This window comes from Ochlerotatus camptorhynchus, unplaced genomic scaffold, assembly GCF_037179485.1.
Source record: "Ochlerotatus camptorhynchus isolate MF236.1 unplaced genomic scaffold, CSIRO-AGI_Acam_v1.1 ptg000619l, whole genome shotgun sequence".
NCBI lineage: Eukaryota > Metazoa > Arthropoda > Insecta > Diptera > Culicidae > Ochlerotatus > Ochlerotatus camptorhynchus.
The window spans coordinates 26,032-46,994 of NW_027041098.1; the positions used below are offsets into that span (position 1 = coordinate 26,032).

The 20,963-nt window shown below is 39.3% G+C and overlaps 1 protein-coding gene across 1 annotated transcript; it reads left to right on the forward strand.

Moving 5' to 3' along the window:
* The first annotated feature begins 1,876 nt into the window (after positions 1-1,876).
* On the forward strand, positions 1,877-20,584 carry LOC135714125 (transmembrane protein 120 homolog). Its single transcript, XM_065237403.1, is given in 4 exon segments — positions 1,877-1,901; positions 19,705-20,099; positions 20,171-20,323; positions 20,391-20,584. Coding segments are annotated over 4 exon segments (639 nt in total). The 3' UTR covers positions 20,457-20,584.
* Positions 20,585-20,963: the final 379 nt, after the last annotated feature.

The following is a 20,963-nucleotide window of genomic DNA, read 5'->3' on the forward strand; positions in this document are numbered from 1 at the left end:
GTTTGACATATTAAACCTGTTTATTTCACTTCATGAGAGTCACAATCAGCGATTTTTCACAAACTCACTCACTCACTCACTCACTCACTCAGCGATCAGCAAATCGCTGATTATGACTCATAGAAAGCAAAATTTACAGGTTTAATGTTTCCAACGCATACTTTGTAACCTCTTCTTGTAAGTTACAAGTAAAACATGCCATCATACCATCTTTTGGTTTTATTATTCCGAAAAACATTATTTTAGCTGAAATGAGTCTTTGCAACCTTGTTTGTAAATTTAAAACGAAGTACAATATTGATGTTGAATGGCACTTTTTTGCAACTTCGCATGGCAAGGGACCATGTGACGCGATTGGTGGCAGATTAAAACGAATGGCAAGGAATGCAAGTGTGGCTGTAGAACACGAACATCCAATCACAAGTGCAGCAGAGTTATATGCATGGGCTAACCAGAAGAGTAATGATTATTTAACAAAAATGTCATTTTGTTTTGTGTCACAAAAGGAATACGAACAAGGGGGCTGCAGAATGGAAGAGCATTTTTGAAAAGGCCAAAACGATCCCAGGTACAAGAAAATATCACTGTATTGTTCCGATTTCCGAAAATAAAATATCAGCGAAACTATTTTCGAATGACGAAGAACGCACCATTCATAACATATAAAAACATGCCAATCAAAAGTTCATCAAATTATTATTATTAAAGACGATCGAAAGTAATAAATGTAAGATGCAAATAAAAACGCATGGGTATTTCATTTATTTATCTTATTTATCTTATAAGTTTAAAACCAATTTTCCAATAGTCTATTGGTGGAAGGGTAAGCCGAAGGTAAGTACATTCATATCTTGCAAAACTTATCATATTTTATGGACAATCACGTATAACTTACGAAAAGGGCATATTTTCTACAAAAAATTGATTATGATGAAAGTAAATTTGAAATATCTCGAAAACGGTTACATTTAGGAAGTTTATCGATATAAGCACTATCGTTTGAAATGATTTTTATAATCATATACTGACATCAAACTGAACATTTTGCCGTAAATAATGAAAGTTTCAAAAATGCCTTAAAAGTTGCTCTTAGAAAAAATGTATTATTGAAAGTGTGTCCATCCTGAAGTTGTTTTCAAAAGTTTTCAAGTTTTTGTAATAAAAATATAAAAAAATAATCAAAAATACCTTTTTTTTTGTTATTTGAATTTTGAGGTTTATTTTTAATATTTTTTTTATAAAAAAACGAAAAAAAAAATTCCGTGTATATTTTTTTATAAAGCTTTATTAGTTTCCTACAACTCCTTCTTATTAAATTTGTTTCTATAACCAACTGTTTTCGAACTACATTTTTTTTAAAGTATGTATGCAAAAACACATAGGCCATTTTCGAAAATTACCCTTGAGTCAAAAGGGTCTCCTCTCCTGCGGAAAATACTTGGTCTATCATACTGAAAACATGTGCCAAGTATCATCCAGATCGAAGATAGTCAAGTTTGGTGACTGACCTATTTGGCGTGTTCTGACGGTTCTAATGTGCCATTAAAAGTTATGGACCGCGGTTTGTGTTTGGTTACTAGGTTTTAATAACGATTTCAAAATGTTCCATAACTCTTTGATGTAGTTTTGATGCTGATCAATCTTCCTTTGGATATATTCAGAACGAGTTTTTTTTTTATCGATTGTGAATATTTATTACGCGCGTATGTGTACGTATTCCAATGATTGTCACTATTTGATTTTCACAAATGTTTGTACCATTTGTCCCTTTTCCGTTTAAGGGGGAAATGCAAGTAAAAATTTTTTTTTATCTTTTTTTTATATTTAACTTTATTTTTTTTTTTTAAATGCTACGAACACGAGGAAGGAGTGATCTATGGCCCCGGTATCGCCGATTAACCGTAAGTTCCAGAAATCATGTTTTTACACAACTTAAAACTTTAAACACGTTTTTCTCGAAACGGTGTTTTCCAAATTGGCGGGAAAGATAACTCAAAAAGTTCTCATCCAAATGACTTGAAACCTGGCACATCTTAAAGGAAATAAATTTTTACTCTATGTGAACCACTGATATCATGAAAAAAATTAACAATAAATAATTTTCAGGCCTGCCTAAAGTGAAAAAAAAAACAGTGGAAAATCAACTTTTTTCCGATTTTTTTTTCAAAATTTTTAAATTGTTTTTTTTTTTGGGTTTTAGAGGTTCACAAAAAACAAAAATCTTTTCTGAATAAGGTCCAATTGATAAAAGTAAGTTTTGTCCATTTTTCAGGTCTTTAGAACGCCCCACCGGAGGCGACCTCGTTCCGATGTGACCCCAAGGAGCCACAGAAGTCACATACCAATGAAAAAAATCTCAAATGTATAGGGAGATTTAAGCAATTTAATGCAAAAAACCCCAAACGTTTGCGTTGTTTCATTTGCTCACAAAAAATTCCGAAAATCGTCGAGTTTTTGACGTGTTACTTGTATTTCCCCCTTAAGACGCAAAAGTTCAAAATTGTACCAGTTGTTCGAGTTTTTCAAAGAAACAAACTTTTGTTCAACTAATTGATTGGTACACGTTTTCAAAACGTCAGCTAATTGCCGGCTGCAAATGGAAATCCACACTTCTCTCAACAAGATTCGAAATAGCTTGCTTCAAATATTTCCTCCAACATTTGGCATTTTAACATTTGATGCCTACATACGCGCGCGTACTTTGCTTTCTCAACTCGAAGCGAAGCCTGGCTGGAGGGATCCAGCAGGGTCGCAGAGAAAGATTGTTGTTAACCGTCTGAAGGGTCGATAAGCTAACTGGGGACTCCCAGCAGGTTCGAGCTTCAGAATAATGATCGCCTCTTTATTGAATAATACTTCCTTTTTATACAGTTTGGTTTTCAATACATTGTGTGTGTTCGAAATGCCGGCGCCGGTGGTGTAGTGGTAAGCGTGACTGCTTTCTAACACCCCAATGGGTCTGGGTTCAATCCCAGCCGAGGTCGGTGGGATTTTTCTAAGGCATAAAAATCTCTGGTCACGTCTTCCTTCGGAAAGGAAGTAAAGCCGTTGGTCCCGGCCCATGTGTGTTGAATGGGTGTGATATCCTACGCAGGTGTGGAAGCTGCCTTCCTGCACATTCGATTGCCGTCAATGGATGGCAATCGATGTCCGTCGGTGATTGGCACTAGATTGCGGAACAGAGACCGACGTTAAATAAAGGAATGAAGAAGAAGAAGAAGTGTGTTCGGAAGAGTGATTAATTAATAGAGTGAGGCGGAAGCAGAAATAATGGATATAGGGTTAACTACCCCATTTCCGACCTATTAAGCACAACCCACACTTAGTCTTTCTCAATCTAGCGCAGTTAACCACCAAACGGAATGTTATTATTACTGATGGCTTCCAAATTTATTTACCTTTCCGTACGTACCGTAAGATTTGATAAAGAGAAACCAATCGTTGAGATATTGTCAAAAGTCTAAAGGCCGGCGCACAATAGATACGTTTTCAGGTTTTTTTTTACAGTTAGCCCATGCATTATCTGTCAAAAAACCCGAAAACGTATGTATTGTGCGCCGGCCTTAACACTGCTTCTTGACGCCAAACTCGGCCTACGGATTCTAAACTCGGCCTACGGATTCTTAACTCGGCCTAACGCATTGAAACGCCAATAAATTCACTTCGGCCTATCGGATTGTAGTGGCAAGGCAAAAAGCCTCCACGTTCGGTAAAATGGAGGAACCCGCTAGTCGGGCACTCAGAGCATAGGCGAAGCGAAAGAAGATTGAGTGGAGCAGATGCTCTAGATTTGCACAGTCCGTGAATAAAATGATAAGTAGTTTGACTATCAACTGAACCAGTCGTGCCTACGGTATCAAGAATAGAATCTACACTTTAACACCATAGAGGGAATATAGCACGGATGAACATAAAAATTGATTCGGACGGAGCGCTTCTTTTGTTTTTGGAAATAATGTGTGCAAACCTTCATATCACGCGTTCTCATTGACTTCTTTCCGTAGCTTATTAACTAAAGTATCGTACCAAATGCATAATTGACTTGTTAACTCTGAAATCATGGATTTATTTGATGTTTTCTGCTCGATAGGCCCAAAATGGGCGATTAGGCCGAAGTAGTTTTCAACCCTATTTTGGTTGCGGACCCGGCGTTGACATTCAAAAACATTCCTGCTGCGCGAACGACCTTCGGTCCAAACAGGAAGGATGGAAAGCGGGCGAGAGAGCGCTGCAGTTATCGTAAGAGTAATTCGTCGTATGGCTGGTTTAAAATTGCATAATAAATGCAAAATTGCATACTAAATCTATTGGCCGGGCATTGGCTTTGCAGCCCGGGTAAGTTTATTTTTGTTTTGATTGTGAATGCTGCTTGCATAGAGATGGGATGGCATACTACAAGCACCTCAATTAAAAAAAATATCGTTAATGTTAACATGGTCTAAGTCAGGGGTGCCGGTGGTGTAGTGGTAAGCGTGATTACATCTCTGAACGGAAGTAAAGCCGTTGGTGCCCGGTTCATGAGTTGATGGGTTGATAGGTAGGGTCCAGGTGTGGCATGTGGAAAATATGAACTTTTATTTTTTTAGTGGTAATCTAGTTGATACGTTGCATAAGCTGCCTGTATTTTGTTACAATATACGAACAAAATGCACATATAAATTCAAGAATGAATATCTCCATAATACTAACTTGAATCATGATGATGTTTTCAGCAAAGTTGTTCCTTATAGACTAAGCTACATGCGTTGAAATTCTGTGCTTAAAAGAGTTTGCTTAAGCAGTTTGATCGCGCACGGGCAGAACTTTTCCTATACGTTGAATAAACACAACGGATGTATGAATAAAAGACACAGTTTGCTTGACCGTCCTGCCATGGTGGAGGTATTCGAGATACTACTCTATTTATTGATAGTGTATAGGGATACAATACAACACACAGCTGGTAGGGTAGGAACACAGGTTGTGGACGTTTGCACAAACACAGTTCTATGCACGAAAGAGTGAAGGGATGTTATTTCACAATACATTTCGAAAAAAATCCTCATACAAGCTTAAAGTCAAAAGCGCCAGCTCGTGTTACATCAGAATGAGCTGAAATTTTCAGAGAGTAGTTGTCCCACCTAATGGCACAAATCTAGGGGTAGCCGGTTGAAAAAAATCATAAAAAATCTCCCATATAAATGTGGGCCAGTCTAGTGGATAATTGTAACCCCACCCCCTTTTTATTTCTCTGTTCGGGACCTAACACCACTGCGACCAGTAATTTGATCTAAAGGGTGATACGGTCAAAATTTGGTCAAGGGAAAACGCGTGTAAATCGGTGAAATCGTTTATATAAAAAATCAAATTAAATTTCTTTTTCAAGTTCAATTAGTATAAAATTCAGGAAAAATATTCAGTTAGGCTTCCGCTTTTCCAAATCCGAATTGCCGGGCCTTACGCTTGACCCCTGTCATCAGATTTTGTACAGCCACCTTGTCCACCTTCTTCGCCGCAGAAAGCCAGTTTGCCTTGAACTGCTGCTCGCCCTTAGCAGTTTTTTTGGTCTTCTTTAGGTTCCGCTTGACAATAGCCCAGTATTTCTCAATTGGGCGGAGCTCTGGCGTGTTGGGAGGGTTCTTGTCCTTGGGAACCACCTGCACGTTGTTGGCGGCGTACCACTCCATGGCCTTTTTACCGTAATGGCAAGATGCCAAATCCGGCCAAAACAGTACGGAACAACCGTGTTTCTTCAGGAAAGGCAGCAGACGTTTATTCAAACACTCTTTCACGTAAATTTCTTGGTTGACAGTCCCGGAAGCTATGAAAAAGCTGCTTTTCAAGCCACAGGTACAGATGGCTTGCCAAACCAGATATTTCTTTGCGAACTTTGACAGTTTCATGTGCTTGAAAACATCTGCTACCTTTCCCCTTCCTTTTGCCGTATAAAACTCCTGTCCCGGAAGCTGCTTGTAGTCGGCTTTGACGTAGGTTTCGTCGTCCATTACCACGCAGTCAAACTTCGTCAGCATCGTCGTGTACAGCCTCCGGGATCGCGCTTTGGCCGTCGTATTTTGTTTATCATCGCGATTTGGAGTCACTACCTTCTTGTAAGTCGATAGTCCGGCTCGTTTTTTGGCTCGATGCACGGTTGTAGACGATACACCCAGCTTATTTGCGGCATCTCGGAGAGAGAGGTTAAGGTTTCGCTTGAAACTACCGGCAACTCTCTTTGTCGTCTCAGCGGCTTCCGGTTTTCGATTTCCCCCGGATCCAGACTTCCTGGCTGTCGACAAACGTTCCCCAAACACTTTAATTACATTTGTAACGGTTGATTTGGCAACTTTTAGCGATTTTGCCAACTTTGCGTGAGAGTAGCTCGGATTTTCGCGATGCGCGAGCAAAATTTTGATACGCTGCTCTTCTTGCTTGGACGGCATTTTGACAACTGAAGAGTGAATTCCAAAATCAAAATAGGAGCAACATTCTGCACACACACACCTTCAAAATGAGGGGTGTTCAGGTTTTTTTTAATGCAAAATTGAAAGAAATACTTCAAGTTGATATTGACCAAATTTTGACCGTATCACCCTTTATTGTAGTATATCCCGTGTCCTTAGTTTAGTGCATGTCGTATTACTCCATTACTATTGAGAAATGCTGAAGTATTCGATTTTTTTACAGTTGTCATTCTTGCATGTATCGCAAGGATCCGACTCTAATTGAAAGGTTCCGCTATTTATTCTCTTCGGAATGTTGAAACACCCTCCAAAGGCGCACCCCTTTGTCAGTCAAAATTGGATTTCTTAGCAACAATATTAAGGAATGACACCGATAATGACCATACATCAGAACCCTAGTCTTAACCACTTCAAACCTAGGGAACAACGAATAGAAGATTAGGAATCACATAGATGAAGACTAACTAACTCATTTTTTCCTTGTTTCAAGATCATCCTTGGTGGACAAAGCCTAGTCTTGTCACTATCAACAAGGCATAAAAAAGTAACAAGGACTAAGATGTGTTCCTTGCATTACTGAAAAATCCTGTCCCCCTAGTTTGAAGTAGTCAGGACTAGGAATCGGTGGTAGATCTTACATTCCGTAACGTATCACGAAAAGGTGATCTACCCACGTTAAGGGGTAACCCCCCCCCCCTTAACTGTCTACGTAGTTTATGAACAGCCCCTATCACTATTACTAATTACTAATTAACGTTTTAAGCGTCCGATATTTTGGTCCGATCCCGACTGAATCGTCCTAGATACACTGCGCTGGTCATACGCTACAGCTAGTTTTTCGCAGTAATTTGAAAAAATGAGTTTTTCATATTGTTCAATTCCTCACAAATTAATTTTTCAATGCCATTTACATTTCGGCTAATGTCTGCCATCCCGCTCTTTAACGCGATGTCCATCTGAGCAGCAATGTGCTCCCGCATGCCAGTGATTGAGTCCGAGTGTTGAAATACATTCTTCATCTCTTCCTCTATCGTTTTGACGCGCAAGATCAGATCATTCTGCTCGTCACAACTCTGATCTGATAAACAATTATCACACTTGAACAGAACATTTGCATTGTCCGTGATAAACTTTGCCTGAGTTCTCGTAAGTGTAGTACATTTGTAATGAAATACACGGGCACACTTATCCACACATAGAACCGGTAAATCACTCACCACAACCGTCACATCGCAATTACCGCACACTCCCATCTCTGCTTAACCAATACACATAAACGAAGACGCTATTTGCAACTACTACTACAGAGTGACAAATAAACTAAATAAACAAATGTACAATGCCCCAGGTTCAAGGAATCAAAAATATCTCCAAATGACAAAATGACAAGCGATCAACGCACCGAATGATAACGCTTTGTCAGAAGTGGAAAGCCATAATGATATAATCTTCTTCCTTTTTTTCATGACAAGCAGCCCGTGCGACACAGCTCACTCGGGCCTTCACGAAGTAAAGCTGAAGATGATACACGTGTGTTAATGGGAATTTTGTTGTTATGTCTTTTCTCGATTAAGATCAACCTATGTCCTCATCCATGTATATTGTAACAAAGCAGGCAAGCAATATATCATTATCCATAGAGATAATAAATAGAGATAATAATAATAATATTAATAATATATCATTATCTTTCTACCACTCCGATCGAGCTATGTTTGAGAGCGAGTTTGTCATTGAAGTCGTAGCAACCGTTTTGTCTGTATCGTTGGTTACTTTATGTGTTTGGATTCGCTGCGCCAGCTTGCTACAGGATATCAATAATTCGCCACGGCGAATGTAAAAAGCAAATTAAACGAGAATCAGCTGTAGTGGCAGCTGTTCTTCTACCCGAAAAAATAACAACAAAAATACATTAAAAAACAATGCAACAATAAGACGAAAATTATTGTCTTAACAATGAGTTATATTGTTATGATATTGTTACGTCTACAATAAATTTACCTTGATTTATGTTGTACTAAACTGTAAATTTCATGATAAATGTAAAATTTACGATAAAAAAGGGGGGTTGTTAAGTATCTTAACAATGACATTTTCGAAATTTCCCTATATATTTTTTTTTCAATAACATTATAAATTATTGTTATTTTACTTTTGGTTGGCGAATTTATTTATTAAAAAAAATAACAGTGTACTTAAGAGTGTATGTGTTGGCTTGACAGATCTACTTTATCGACTTTAAAAAGAAATCTAAAAAATAAAACATCGCCCCGGGAAGGGAAAAGGGTGGTATCAAAGAAGAATACTAAGATGAAACAGTCGGAAGAAAAACTTTTTGTTTTAGTGTCCTCTTCCACGGTCCCTTTCATCCAATTAATACCCCCCGTATGCCAAGTAATTTGTTGGTTTTACTGCCCCCTCGGTAGAGATGAAATTTGGCGCTCTTTTTTATCAAAACAATCACACCAAAATCAGAGATGTCCCATATTTTAAATTATTCGATTAACATCCAATCGATTATTTTTTGTCTGCTGTCCTGTCATTTTTCCACCAATGAGAGTGCAAAACTTGTTTGAAACGATCGGTGATGATCCTCTGAAGAAGTTAATGCTTATATCAGCATGATATAACCGATTGCAAATATTTTACTTTTTGGTTCGTTAATCGATTATTCGAATGAAAATCGGCCATCACTAGATGAATGTGAAACGTCATTTCAAATTTAAGGCCGTACATAAATAATGATACAATTTGAAAGGGACCGGGGCTAATCACAAATTACGTCCCCATGGTAACTGAAATAAACTCGAGTGCGGACCGGTTGATGGTATGGCTGTTACGGATGAGTCCTTTTTTACTGGTTATGGATTGAGATTCGATCCGGAACTTGTGAGAAATGCAGGCCAATTCCCCTGCACTCGATCTCCCTAGGTCACGTCTCTTGGTGGTTGAGCGTCGTTGATAAGTTAATGCATTCGACTGGAGAGAATCGCCCATGAAATATGCTTCCACCTGAGAGTTCGTTCCTGACATCTTCAAGTGGTGGATTTTTAATATTAGTATTGTATGATTATTGACTGCACGGAAAAGGTTTGCATTAAACGGGATTGAGATGAGGCAGGTGAGTTGAATTCAACTCAAATCGATCTGGCCATAGGCTTTCAATTGACTTGGCAACGAATAGAGCAAGTCCGATATCGGTCAGATTTCTGGACGTTCATTTCGCAGTTCAAGTGAGTTGAACGCTGAATTGAACCATCTTAACCCAGCTTTAGAGAGGGTCTAGGATAAGAGATGAGCGGACGCGGACTGGCTGGTTTTGAGCCAAACGAACTGTCAAAGCCAGAGCCATACCAGCGCCTATCTTGATTACATTAGCAGTGTTGCTAACCCTTGCATGCTTCAATCAGATTTATTTTTATTGTTCGTGAAGTAACCCACAATGAAAACACACCAATATTTAATGTAACAACAATTTTTATTGTAATAGAGTTGTTCATCATGGTTCATGATCGAATCATGTTAACAATAAAATAAATAAAAAATACGATAAAAATCATTGAAACAATATTTTATTATGTATATTCATTGTACAGCTAGGTAGCAGTTTTGCCGTTTTCGGAAGGGTACAACATTATAACAATCATTTTTTCTGTCGACAATAAATATTAATGTTAGAGCATTGTTTCCATTGAAAATTTCACTGTAATTTTTTTTTCGGGTGCTTCCAGATCGAAAATCACTACGGGGTATGCGAAGAAACAATTCTTCTGCGGCACACAGCACAATTTCACACTGTTCAGACTGGGAGGGAACCTTTTGATAGTGGACTGTATCGGCAGGCTGGTGGAGGAAGCAAGCGTCAATCGGAAATCAACTCGTAAGGGCTCTGAAAAGAGCTTGTCGGTTCGACGCTGCTCCAAACCAGGGATGTGTGTAGCAATAAACTACATCGGTTGGAACGCGTAGTAAACTATGACACGCATGCGATTCACTTTTTTGTATACTTCGCACACGACTGTCATCGGCAGCAGCGGAAGTAGTTTTGTTTGTTTTGCACTTTGCTAGCGTCGCACGTCCGTTTCTTTCGGTGAGAAATCCGCTTCTTTCCTATTGGCAGGAACATATATGCGCAAAACTTTCATGGCGAAAGTTTCTTGGCTCTTGCCTGGTTCGAATGACAATTTATGTTCGGAATGGGAGGGAACTTTCCCTTTTGATAGTGGACTGTATCGGCAGGGTGGTGGCGGAAGCAAGCGTCAATCGGAAATCAACTTGTAAGGGCTCTGAAAATAGCTGGTGGGTTCTACGCTGCTCCAAAACAGGGATGTGTGCAGCAATAAACTTGATCGGGACGGCTACGCTCTCTACAAATTCTGCTTCTACTGCTGCTGATGTTCGCTGCTGCTTGGTCGGAAAAGATCTCTTGTTATGCACGGTGATGCATGCCTCTTTTAAAGCGGCGAGCGTTGATGTGGTCGTCGCTGATTGGTGGATGTTGTAGCCTATTGATGGTCTCATTCTTCGCTGCTTGTTGGTGGTGTTCGTATCAGTTGACTTTCGGCGGAGTTGGAACACACACTTAATTGTCAATTAATTATCACAGCACTACGGACTAATCTATAACGTTCACCATCAATACTATGCAAATGACTAATGTTGAGTCTCTATCTTCTTCTATTTTTGAAACGATACCTGAAGGCACATACATCTTCATGCAAAATAGCCATCCCTCTCCAAATGGGGAGTTTGGTAAAGAGAGATGATAAAACTGATTTGTACCTTTCTAAAAGTTGTCTAGCTCGCTTTCTACTTCTATATGCAATGTTCACACTGCCGTACTCTAAACGGAACTATCAATTCTATACTTTCATCTCCTCGTCTATCGTATAAAAATTACAACTTTAGTCTGTTATTTGAAATTAGCATCTTCAACTAAAGGAAAGTAATGTTTATTCCAACGTAATTTTTGAATGGAATACGTGCTGCGTTGGCCAAAGAAGACTGCATATTTTATTACTTTTAGCAATGATTTCGATACGTTGCATTTCCAGTGGCTGGGTTGTTGGAATAATTCTTTAGAGAGAGGGAAGAGTTTCCTCTGTTAACTTCTATGCTTATTAAGATTATGTTGAACAACAGCTCCGTAAATCATCAATTAGGGTTTTTGATCTAATTTCCGTCCTACTAAGCACAACCCGCGCTTTACCTCTCTTTTCTTAACGAATTTAAACAAAAAATGGAATATTTCTGTCAAATTTATTCACTTTTCGATACGTTCTTCTTCTTTCTTCTTCGCATTTCAAGCTTATTGCTTATGGCATATTAGCTTATTGCGTGCTCTCAACTTAGTGTTCTACATGCACTTCCACAGTTATTAATTGAGAGCTTTCGATGCCTGCTACCATTTTTGCATTAGTATAATTGTGTGGCAAGTACAATTATACTCTATGCCCAGGGAGTCGAGAAATTTTAAAACCCGAAAAATTCCTAGAACGGACCGGGAATCGAACCCAGTCACCTCCAGCATGGTCTTGCTTTGTAGCTGCGCCTTAACCGACTGAGCTAAGGGAGGCCCCTTTTCCATACGTGCTGTTGGATTTATGTAATAAAGAGTCACACATTGTTGAGATATTGTTTAAAATCTAATAGGGTAGAGAACTATCTCGGCCTAATCGCCCATTTTGGGCCTATCGAGCAGAAAACTTCAAATAAATCCATGATTTCAGAGTTAACAAGTCAATTATGCGTTTGGTACGATACTTTAGTTAATAAGCTACAGAACGAAGTCAATGAGAACGCGTGGTGTGAAGCGCTTGGCGTTTGGCGTCAAGAAGCAGTGTTGAACTTTTGACAATATCTCAACGATTGGTTTCTCGTTTTCAAATCTTACGGTACGTACAGAAAGGTAAATAAATTTGGAAGCCATCCGTTATAATAACATTCCGTTTGGTGCTAAACTGAACTAGATTAAGAAAGACTAAGTGCGGGTTATGCTTAATAGGCCGGAAATGGGGTAGTTAACCCTACTGCTTCTTGATTCTAAATTCGTTCTACGAGTTTCAATTCCGTCCTAACGCATTGAAACGCCATTAGATTTTCTTCGTCCTACGGATAAACGTAGAAAAAGGGGATTCTCTAGGAGCGCTTCTTTTGTTTTGAGAACAATGAGCGTAAGTATTCATACAATGCACTCTAACAGGGTTTATGTTATAGCTAATGAACTAACGCATCGGAACAAACCTGTTATTGATTTCTGCACGGTGAAATCATTGATATTATTGATCTTTTCTGATCGCCCATTTCGATTACGACGAAGTAGCGCTCTACCCTACTATTAGAGATTTGCATCTTACTGATACCGGTGGTATATTGGAAACTCTTACGCTCGAAAGCAAAACATATGACAAGCACATCATAATAGCTTGGATGTGTGATTGTCTTCTCATGTGTTTCTGTTGCGTATAAAGCCTGGTACGCAGCTGAAAAGTAATGACGTTTTTACGTGCTACGGGATAGGACACGGAATGCAAAAGAAATTAAAAAAAAATCGGTAAAGGAAAGATCGATTACATTAGTATCGTGATCGACATGAAGGTGGCGCATTCTGAATGCAATTTCACTTTCCTTGCGGAATAATGGTCTGATCAATTATTCCGTTAGGTAATGTTGGCGTTTATTGCAAAACTGATGTTTTGGATGCATTTAAACAACATAAACACTAATAAGTGTTGATTTTACAATTTGACGACATCTCCCTATAATCTCAAAATTTAGCAGACTATAGCTGTCAAATTTTCTTTTGGGAAAAATCCTCAAAAATTACTTTTCCGTTTTCTTTTCAGCTGCGTACCAGGCTTAAAGTGGTAATGATTGAAAATCGAAGCAATCAGAAACAAGTAAGAATCTTGCAATCGCAATATAATCAACAATCAATACGAAACTAACGATTTTAAATTGGCTCACTGTTTGACTAGCCTATTGGTCCCAAGCAAACGATTAACGTACCCCATTTTAGTCGAAATTCTAGTACTACGCAATGTTTGTTTTGATTCGCTATGAAAGTTTGACAGATAAAATGAGGGGTTATTGGTTTTTCCTATGTTTCGAGGGGTGAATCGATTAGCTTGGGACCGAAGAGAGTACCAGAGCTGAGCCAAAAAGTTGAGCACGTTATTTCGGGACCTTCTAGTCTTAGAGTTACCTCTATGATATAATCATGGAGGTCTTAGGACCAGAAGGTCCCGAATAAAAGTGCTCAACTTTTTGGCTCAGCTCTGGTACTATCTTCGGTCGCAAGCTAATCAATGCACCCCTCGAAACAGGAAAATCCATGAACCCCTCAGTTTATCTGTCAAACTTCCATAGCGAATCAAAACAAACATAGTTTAGTACTAGACCAATAGGCTAGTCAAGTAGTGAGCCAATTTAAAATCGTTAGTTTCCACCGGTTGATATAATGATGATTACTTACGATTTTCTTATACCATAGAGGTAACTCTAAGACCAGAAGGTCCCGAAGAAACGTGCTCAACTTTTTGGCTCAGCTCTGGTACTTTTTTCGGTCCCAAGCAAATCGATTCACCTCTCAAAACATAGGAAAATCAAATAACCCCTCATTTTATCTGTCAAACTTTCATAGCGAATCAAAACAAACATTGCGTAGTACTAGAATTTCGACGAGAATGGGATACGTTAATCGTTTGCTTGGGACGAATAGGCTAGTCAAGTAGTGAGCCAATTTAAAATCGTTTGTTTCGAATTGATTGTTGCTTATACCCCGTTCACATTACAGCCTATATCACGTAATATAGGCTGTCTTGCAATGAACACTCATACATAGGATTTCCAGTGAAAACTAGATGTATGAGTGCTCATTGCAAGGCAGTGTATATCACGTGATATACGCTGTAATGTGTTACCTGTATGATGATATCGTCCTCTTTCATCGGCTGATCATCAACGTCCGCGTTGACATATGTCATGCTGACACCTGCCAGTTATTGAGCCCTGTTGGTAAAGTTGGCGGGGAGCTCCAGATAGCACTGCGATCACATAAGGGTGGTAACTATATGCCTTGTATGAGGAATTGATTAGTGGGATATCTTGTTAATTAGATATCTTTGGTTGCATGCTCAGTAATTATTGACGTTGGCGGCAACTCTTCACTCCTATGGTAAAATCCCATAAGCATCTGACAATTGGTTGGATTCATTACAGAAATTATGTTAATTAAATGTAATTTAATGCAAACAGTTCGAAGATTTAGTGATAATGTTGAATAGGTGTAAAACTACCATTTTGTCTATAATTTGTTGGAATATTGTTCATTGCGCTTTTAGTAAGACAACTTATGATTACATCCCAAAATATTCTGTTAATGTATATTAACATTTACATAAAAAAAATCATTTTTTTTTTCCAAAAAAGCTAGAAAAAAACGTCAAATAAAACCAAACGATTACTTTTGCGTGTAAATAGTGCTTATTGTTGCTAAGTAGAAAAAAAATGTTTAAGTCTTGCCTGGTAACTTTGAGACAGCTAGCCATAGTGGTTGAAAAAATGCTTTCTTTTGGGATATGAGCAAAATTTTAGATTGCTTTAGTCGCAGTTGACCAAAGAGAGGGTTTATACCATCGATAAGTGCTCCATATAATTTATCTTCCTGGTTGCAAGATCAGCTCAAATTACTGAAGATTTTTCGTATGGTACTTATATGAGGGGGTTAGAAGGAAAGGGGTGTAAGTGACCTTGATTGATTCTCTTCATCGACTTTCTTTATTGATAGCCACAGCTTTATAATCTCTCACAAACCCAAAGTATAGCAGCCCCGGTCAGCTTGACTACCTCTCACTACAAAGGGCCAGGGTTCAAACCCAGTCGCGCCATCGAGATTTTCTGAATCATACAATCTCTGATAACGCCTTATTCGGAAGGGTCGTTGGTACCATGAGTTAATGGGTAGTGTAGGGTCCAGGTGTGGTAGCTGCCGCCCTGGCGTGTTCATTTTGTGCTAGATGACGTTTGAGCAATTTTTAGTTTGCATGGCGTGCAGATTAGCGGGGTTCAAACTATTGTGTCATATTTCTCAGTACGGAAAACAATATCGACGGGAAACAATCAAGGAACATACACATTTTACCGGAGGCATCGTGTTCAGAGTGTTAATCAAAACAATAACAACGCGTGAAGTCTGGCATTCTCGTCGATCATGCATTGACGTTTTTCTCAGCAAACGTAATAATAAAAATTAAAAATTAAGTGTTTTTAACGTGTAAGTATGTGTACACATTTATATACCTATCGCAATTGATCCGAAAAGTAGCCCTTTTTTACAAAGGTGACCGGGCATGAGCGGAGACTGGTACCCCAGAACAGAAATCTAAATTTGATGTTGTGATTTCGCTTTTTTTTAACGGTTAAAATATCAAAATTGAGAGCCAGGCTTGATGGAGCCTCGCTCGCGAGTTTGAAATGAGCCGAGCGTAGCATTTTTCTGAGGAGTAGAATGCCTACTCCCAAATCATTCCACTGAGCTTCAGAGCTTGCGAACAAAAAAGTCATCCGGAGTCTCGAAAAGCGCATCTCACTTCAACTCATCCTCTCGCTGAAGTTCACTATCCCTCTCTCTCAAGGAGTTTTTGTTTACTTCTTCCATATTCCTGCCGCCACTCACTCGAGGTAAGGGCTGGCTAAACTCACAGGAAAAGAGTGTTTTAAAACCTCCAGTGAGTTCGAGGAGTTTCAGCAAGCCTGTTGAGAGCAAACAAATCTTCCTGTGACATCACATTGAAAGCTATTTCTGCTATCAGTGAGAGAAAACTGAAAACTTAATTTGATATCAATTTTTCCTGTTGATATCAAAACAAGTATTAAATTTGATGTTATGCTAAGGCAATGAAAATAAACCCGCAACAACATATTTTTGAAGAGCAAATGTACAGTAAAATGAAAACAAAATTTGGTATCAAATTCATCAATTGCATAAACTGAAATCAAATTAGGATTTCAGTTTGATGTTGATATCAAAACTTTATTTCAATTTGCTGTCATTTTGATGCTGGACTTTGCTCGGGTAGCTATTCAAATCAACGTATCTGATTTTTTAAACAATCACTTCAACCGACGATTTGTGGCAACTGCTAGCTCACTCAAAGAAACTAACAAAACCAGCTAGTAGGGGAAAGATTCTCCTACTGATGGTGGTGTTTGTTTGCGTGGGTGAATTAGCAGTTAAGACTAGACAAATCGTCGATTAAAGTGATTGTTTACAAAAGCAGATACCCTCACCCCAATGGGTCTGGGTTCAATCCCAGCCGAGGTCGGTGGGATTTTTCTGAGGCATAAAAATCACTGGTCACGTCTTCCTTTGGAAGGGAAGTAAAGCCGTTGGTCCTGGCCCATGTGTATTGAATGGGTGCGATATCCTACGCAGGTGTGGAAGCTACCTTCCTACACATTCGATTGCCGTCAATGGATGGCAATCGATGTCCGTCAGTGATTGGCACTAGATTGCGGAACAGACACCGACGTTTAATAGAGGAAAGAAGAAGAAAAACAGATACGTCGATTTGAATAGTTACGGTTGTAAGTGTTCTGTTTGTTTGTTTATTTTTTATGTTTACATCAACAGACTAGAAATAGTCCGAATGGTGTGTTGTAAAAAAAAATACAGATTATACAGACTACATATACTACAGTTTCAAACGAAAATAACTAAGAAAGCATTGTCAAGTTACTAAGTCTTAAATAATCAAACCAATCTCACCAAGGTAGTCATACTTTAAAATAGGCCTGATAGGACTAGGAACTGTAAATAATAATTAAAATCTCAAATGTACCAAAGTTGAAAAGACGCATCTGTTTCACTTAACAAATTCATACATGTAAACCACACAATCACAAGAAATAAAGATCATTTAAATGGCAAAAAACTAAGTCTTAAATTTTACACTTAGCGCTGTTGGGCGTCAAGCGCCTTCGGTCAGCAAAAAAGGTAGAGAATCTTCGGCGTAGTATGTGTCAAGTGGAAATTATACATCGACGCTACTCGGTTGAACACTCGCTGCAAGCCGTAAATAGCGCTCCTAAGTTATAATAAGTTCGAAGAAGTGGAAGTCTCAGCATAAGACTGTTGCGTAGGGATCGAGGTTGAACATTAATGTTCACTTGTTGCAGAATTGCTTCGCAGTCGATTCTTCCTCACAGTATCGGCGACGGTTAAGGCTCTTAAAACATCTCTTCGGATACGTAAGACATTGATCAATTGGCAGCGATTCTCGTAGCTTGGAAGACGAAGTGGGTATCTCCAAGGCAGCTCTCGGAGCGCGAAGAGAATAAAACGTTGTTGCATAGATTCAAATTGCTCGGCCCCATTATAGTAGTTCGGACTTCAGACTGCAGAGCAGTATTCCAACGTAGATCGTACGAGAGAGCAATAGAGCGATTTCAAGCAGTAAATGTCTGTGAAGTTCTTATTAATCTTGAAGACAAAGCCAAGAGTTCTGGACGCTGTGTCGACGACATACGATATATGGTGTGAGTATGTCAGCTTTGAGTCTAGAAAAACGACCAAGTCTTTCACGTAATGCACCCGTTCGATAGTCGTCCCTAGTAGTTTGTAGTTGAAAATAATCGGTTGTTGCTTGCGTGAGAAAGTAATGATTGTATACTTAGCTGGGTTGACCACCAGCCGGCTTAGACTACACTACCCATGAGCGTTTGGTTGACCAAATGAACATTACTGGCCGCGGAAATAATTAGATTAGCGGAGAGTTGCTCGTCTTCAAATACACTAGCAAATTTGGCTGAGAACAGGTTGCAAATGTCTTGTTGATTTCCAGCAGTTTCACCATTAAAAATCATGGAAGAGGGTAAGCATACTTCCCTGCGTTGCTCATTTACGAAGTTCCAGAAGGATTTCGGTTATGATCGCCGTCTAGACGACTAAACCGCTTATACTCGTGGTTGAGTTTGACATAGTAGCATTTCAGCGGCAGTGTGCGGAATTTAGTAAATCTTCTGAGAGCAGCCTTCTTAGTTATTTTCAACGAGCGAAGATCTTTCGTCATCCACGGGACGCGAGAGTTGATATGGATGATCTTTTTGGAAACGTGCCTGTCAATGACATATGCCAAGACGTGAGAAAAGGTTTGTGCAACAATGTTGACGTCTACAGGATCTAGAATGTGCTCCAAATCTAGGTTAGACAGCACATGGACAATACTGCGATGGTCAGTTCTACGGAAGTCATATGACACAGCGTTTGAAGTGCTGATGAAATCATCGACAATATTATTTTCGATCACGATAACTAAAGCAGGGTGATGATGCACTTCCGTGACTAAAGGTTCGGGTGCCGTGAAGAGAGAAAAGGAGCTGTATCACGAGAACTTTATTATTTTCGATCACGATAACTAAAGCAGGGTGATGATGCACTTCCGTGACTAAAGGTTCGGGTGCCGTGAAGAGAGAAAAGGAGCTGTATCACGATAACTCACAAAGCTCACAAAGCATAGATCCAAGGTGCGGTTGTTTGCATTCAACAGGCCATTGATTTGTGACAGAAATGCGGTACTATAACTGTCCAGGAGCTGGATGGTTCCTACGTGGAAAGATGAACGCTCGTGATCAGGACAAAATAAACCACTATGGGTTGGAGTCTAGCCGGCGCCGGTGGTGTAGTGGTAAGCGTGACTGCTTTATAACAACCCGATGGGTCTGGGTTCAATCCCAGCCGAGGTCGGTGGGATTTTTCTGAGGCATAAAAATCTCTGGTCACGTCTTCCTTCGGAAGGGAAGTAAAGCCGTTGGTCCCGGCCCATGTGTGTTGAATGGGTGCGATATCCTACGCAGGTGTGGAAGCTGCCTTCCTGCACATTCGATTGCCGTCAATGGATGGCAATCGATGTCCGTCGGTGATTGGCACTAGATTGCGGAACAGAGACCGACGTTAAGCAAAGGAAAAAGAAGGGTTGGAGTCCATGCCGGTAGGTTAAAATCGCCAAGAACAATAACTTCGTCGGAAGGGCCTGCTTTGTCTGAAGCGACCAAGACGGATCGACAATGTGCGTCAATAAGCTCCAAGCTCCAAGTTCTGTGCGGGTACATTGATGCTATTTTTTGCATTTCAAGGTTTTTTTTCTCTATTGTTCTCGAATAGCGTATGAATGATACAAAAACTTAAAATAAATACTTGGTTGTACTTTTCCTGTCAATTTTTAACCTAAACATTGCCTTACATGAGCGGAAACTGATTAGTAAGAAGGTTACTCTTTTATTATTTTATTATAGGTGAACGGATCGCGTATCAAAGGATGGTGGAGAGCCCATCATTTTATTTCAACTGTGTGTGCAGGTGTTTTATTGGTTTGGCCACAAGGCGAACCATGGCAACTTTTCAGGACTCAGTTTATGTACTTCAACGTTTACATAAGCTTGGTACAATACATGCAATTTGGATATCAAAAAGGAGTACTCTACAGACTAAAAGCGCTTGGCGAACGACACGATATGGACATTACAATTGAAGGCTTTCATTCATGGATGTGGCGTGGACTAAGCTTTCTGATTCCATTCCTCTTTATGGGTTATATCTTTCAAGCATATAATGCGTGGACATTGTATAAACTTGCAGAGCATCCCGATGCAACTTGGCAGGTGTGATGAAGTGCAAATCTGTACGTTTGATTTTCAATGATACTTATTTTTTTTTTTTTATTCCTGTTTAGATTCCGGTTCTTAGTGTGCTATTCCTTATTTTGTTCATTGGTAATACCACAACCACGATGTTGGTTGTCCCACAAAAATTGCGAGGACGTATAAAGGAACGCTACAGATTGATGAGCCTATCGTGGGCTTTGAAAGCACGTCATCAAAATAAGGTAAGTTTAAAAACTACCTCAAAGTATCATATAGATCTACTGATTTTAAAACTATTTTTTCCACTAGGGCGATAAAACAACGGTTGGCGAATCTGTTTCAACCAATGATTGTGATAAATTAAAGGAAATCTAAGAATACTATCAAAAATTTCCTTGCATAAATGATGTGGTTTAACAGTTTTTTGTTGGGATTTTAGAACAAAAATGTACACGCTAAAGAGGTTTATGTATGTATATTCAAAATTGACAAAAGGGTATCTGAATAAAAATGCAAATTGTACGCAGTCGGTTTTGTTGCCTAATTCACATCCATACTTCTTTTTTTTACATACGTTACTTTGGGTTTGTTACTGATGATTATATTTTTTCGTGATAACTTAATGACACGGAAAAGTAGAAAAGTTTATACCTATTCGGGAATGTAGGCAAACAATTAAGCGAAGCGAACGAAGAGCTGAACTGGGAGTGCGAGTTGTGGGTGTGGCGAGATCCATTGATATCCAATGTAGTGTATGTGGAAAATGTTTCCGGAAAAAGTGAGTGAGCTCACGAAGGGCGATTCAGATACGATGACAAAAGCTCGAGAGTCGGGAACCAGCCACCATCCCATTTCTTGTGTTTAGTCCACCAGTCAGTTACT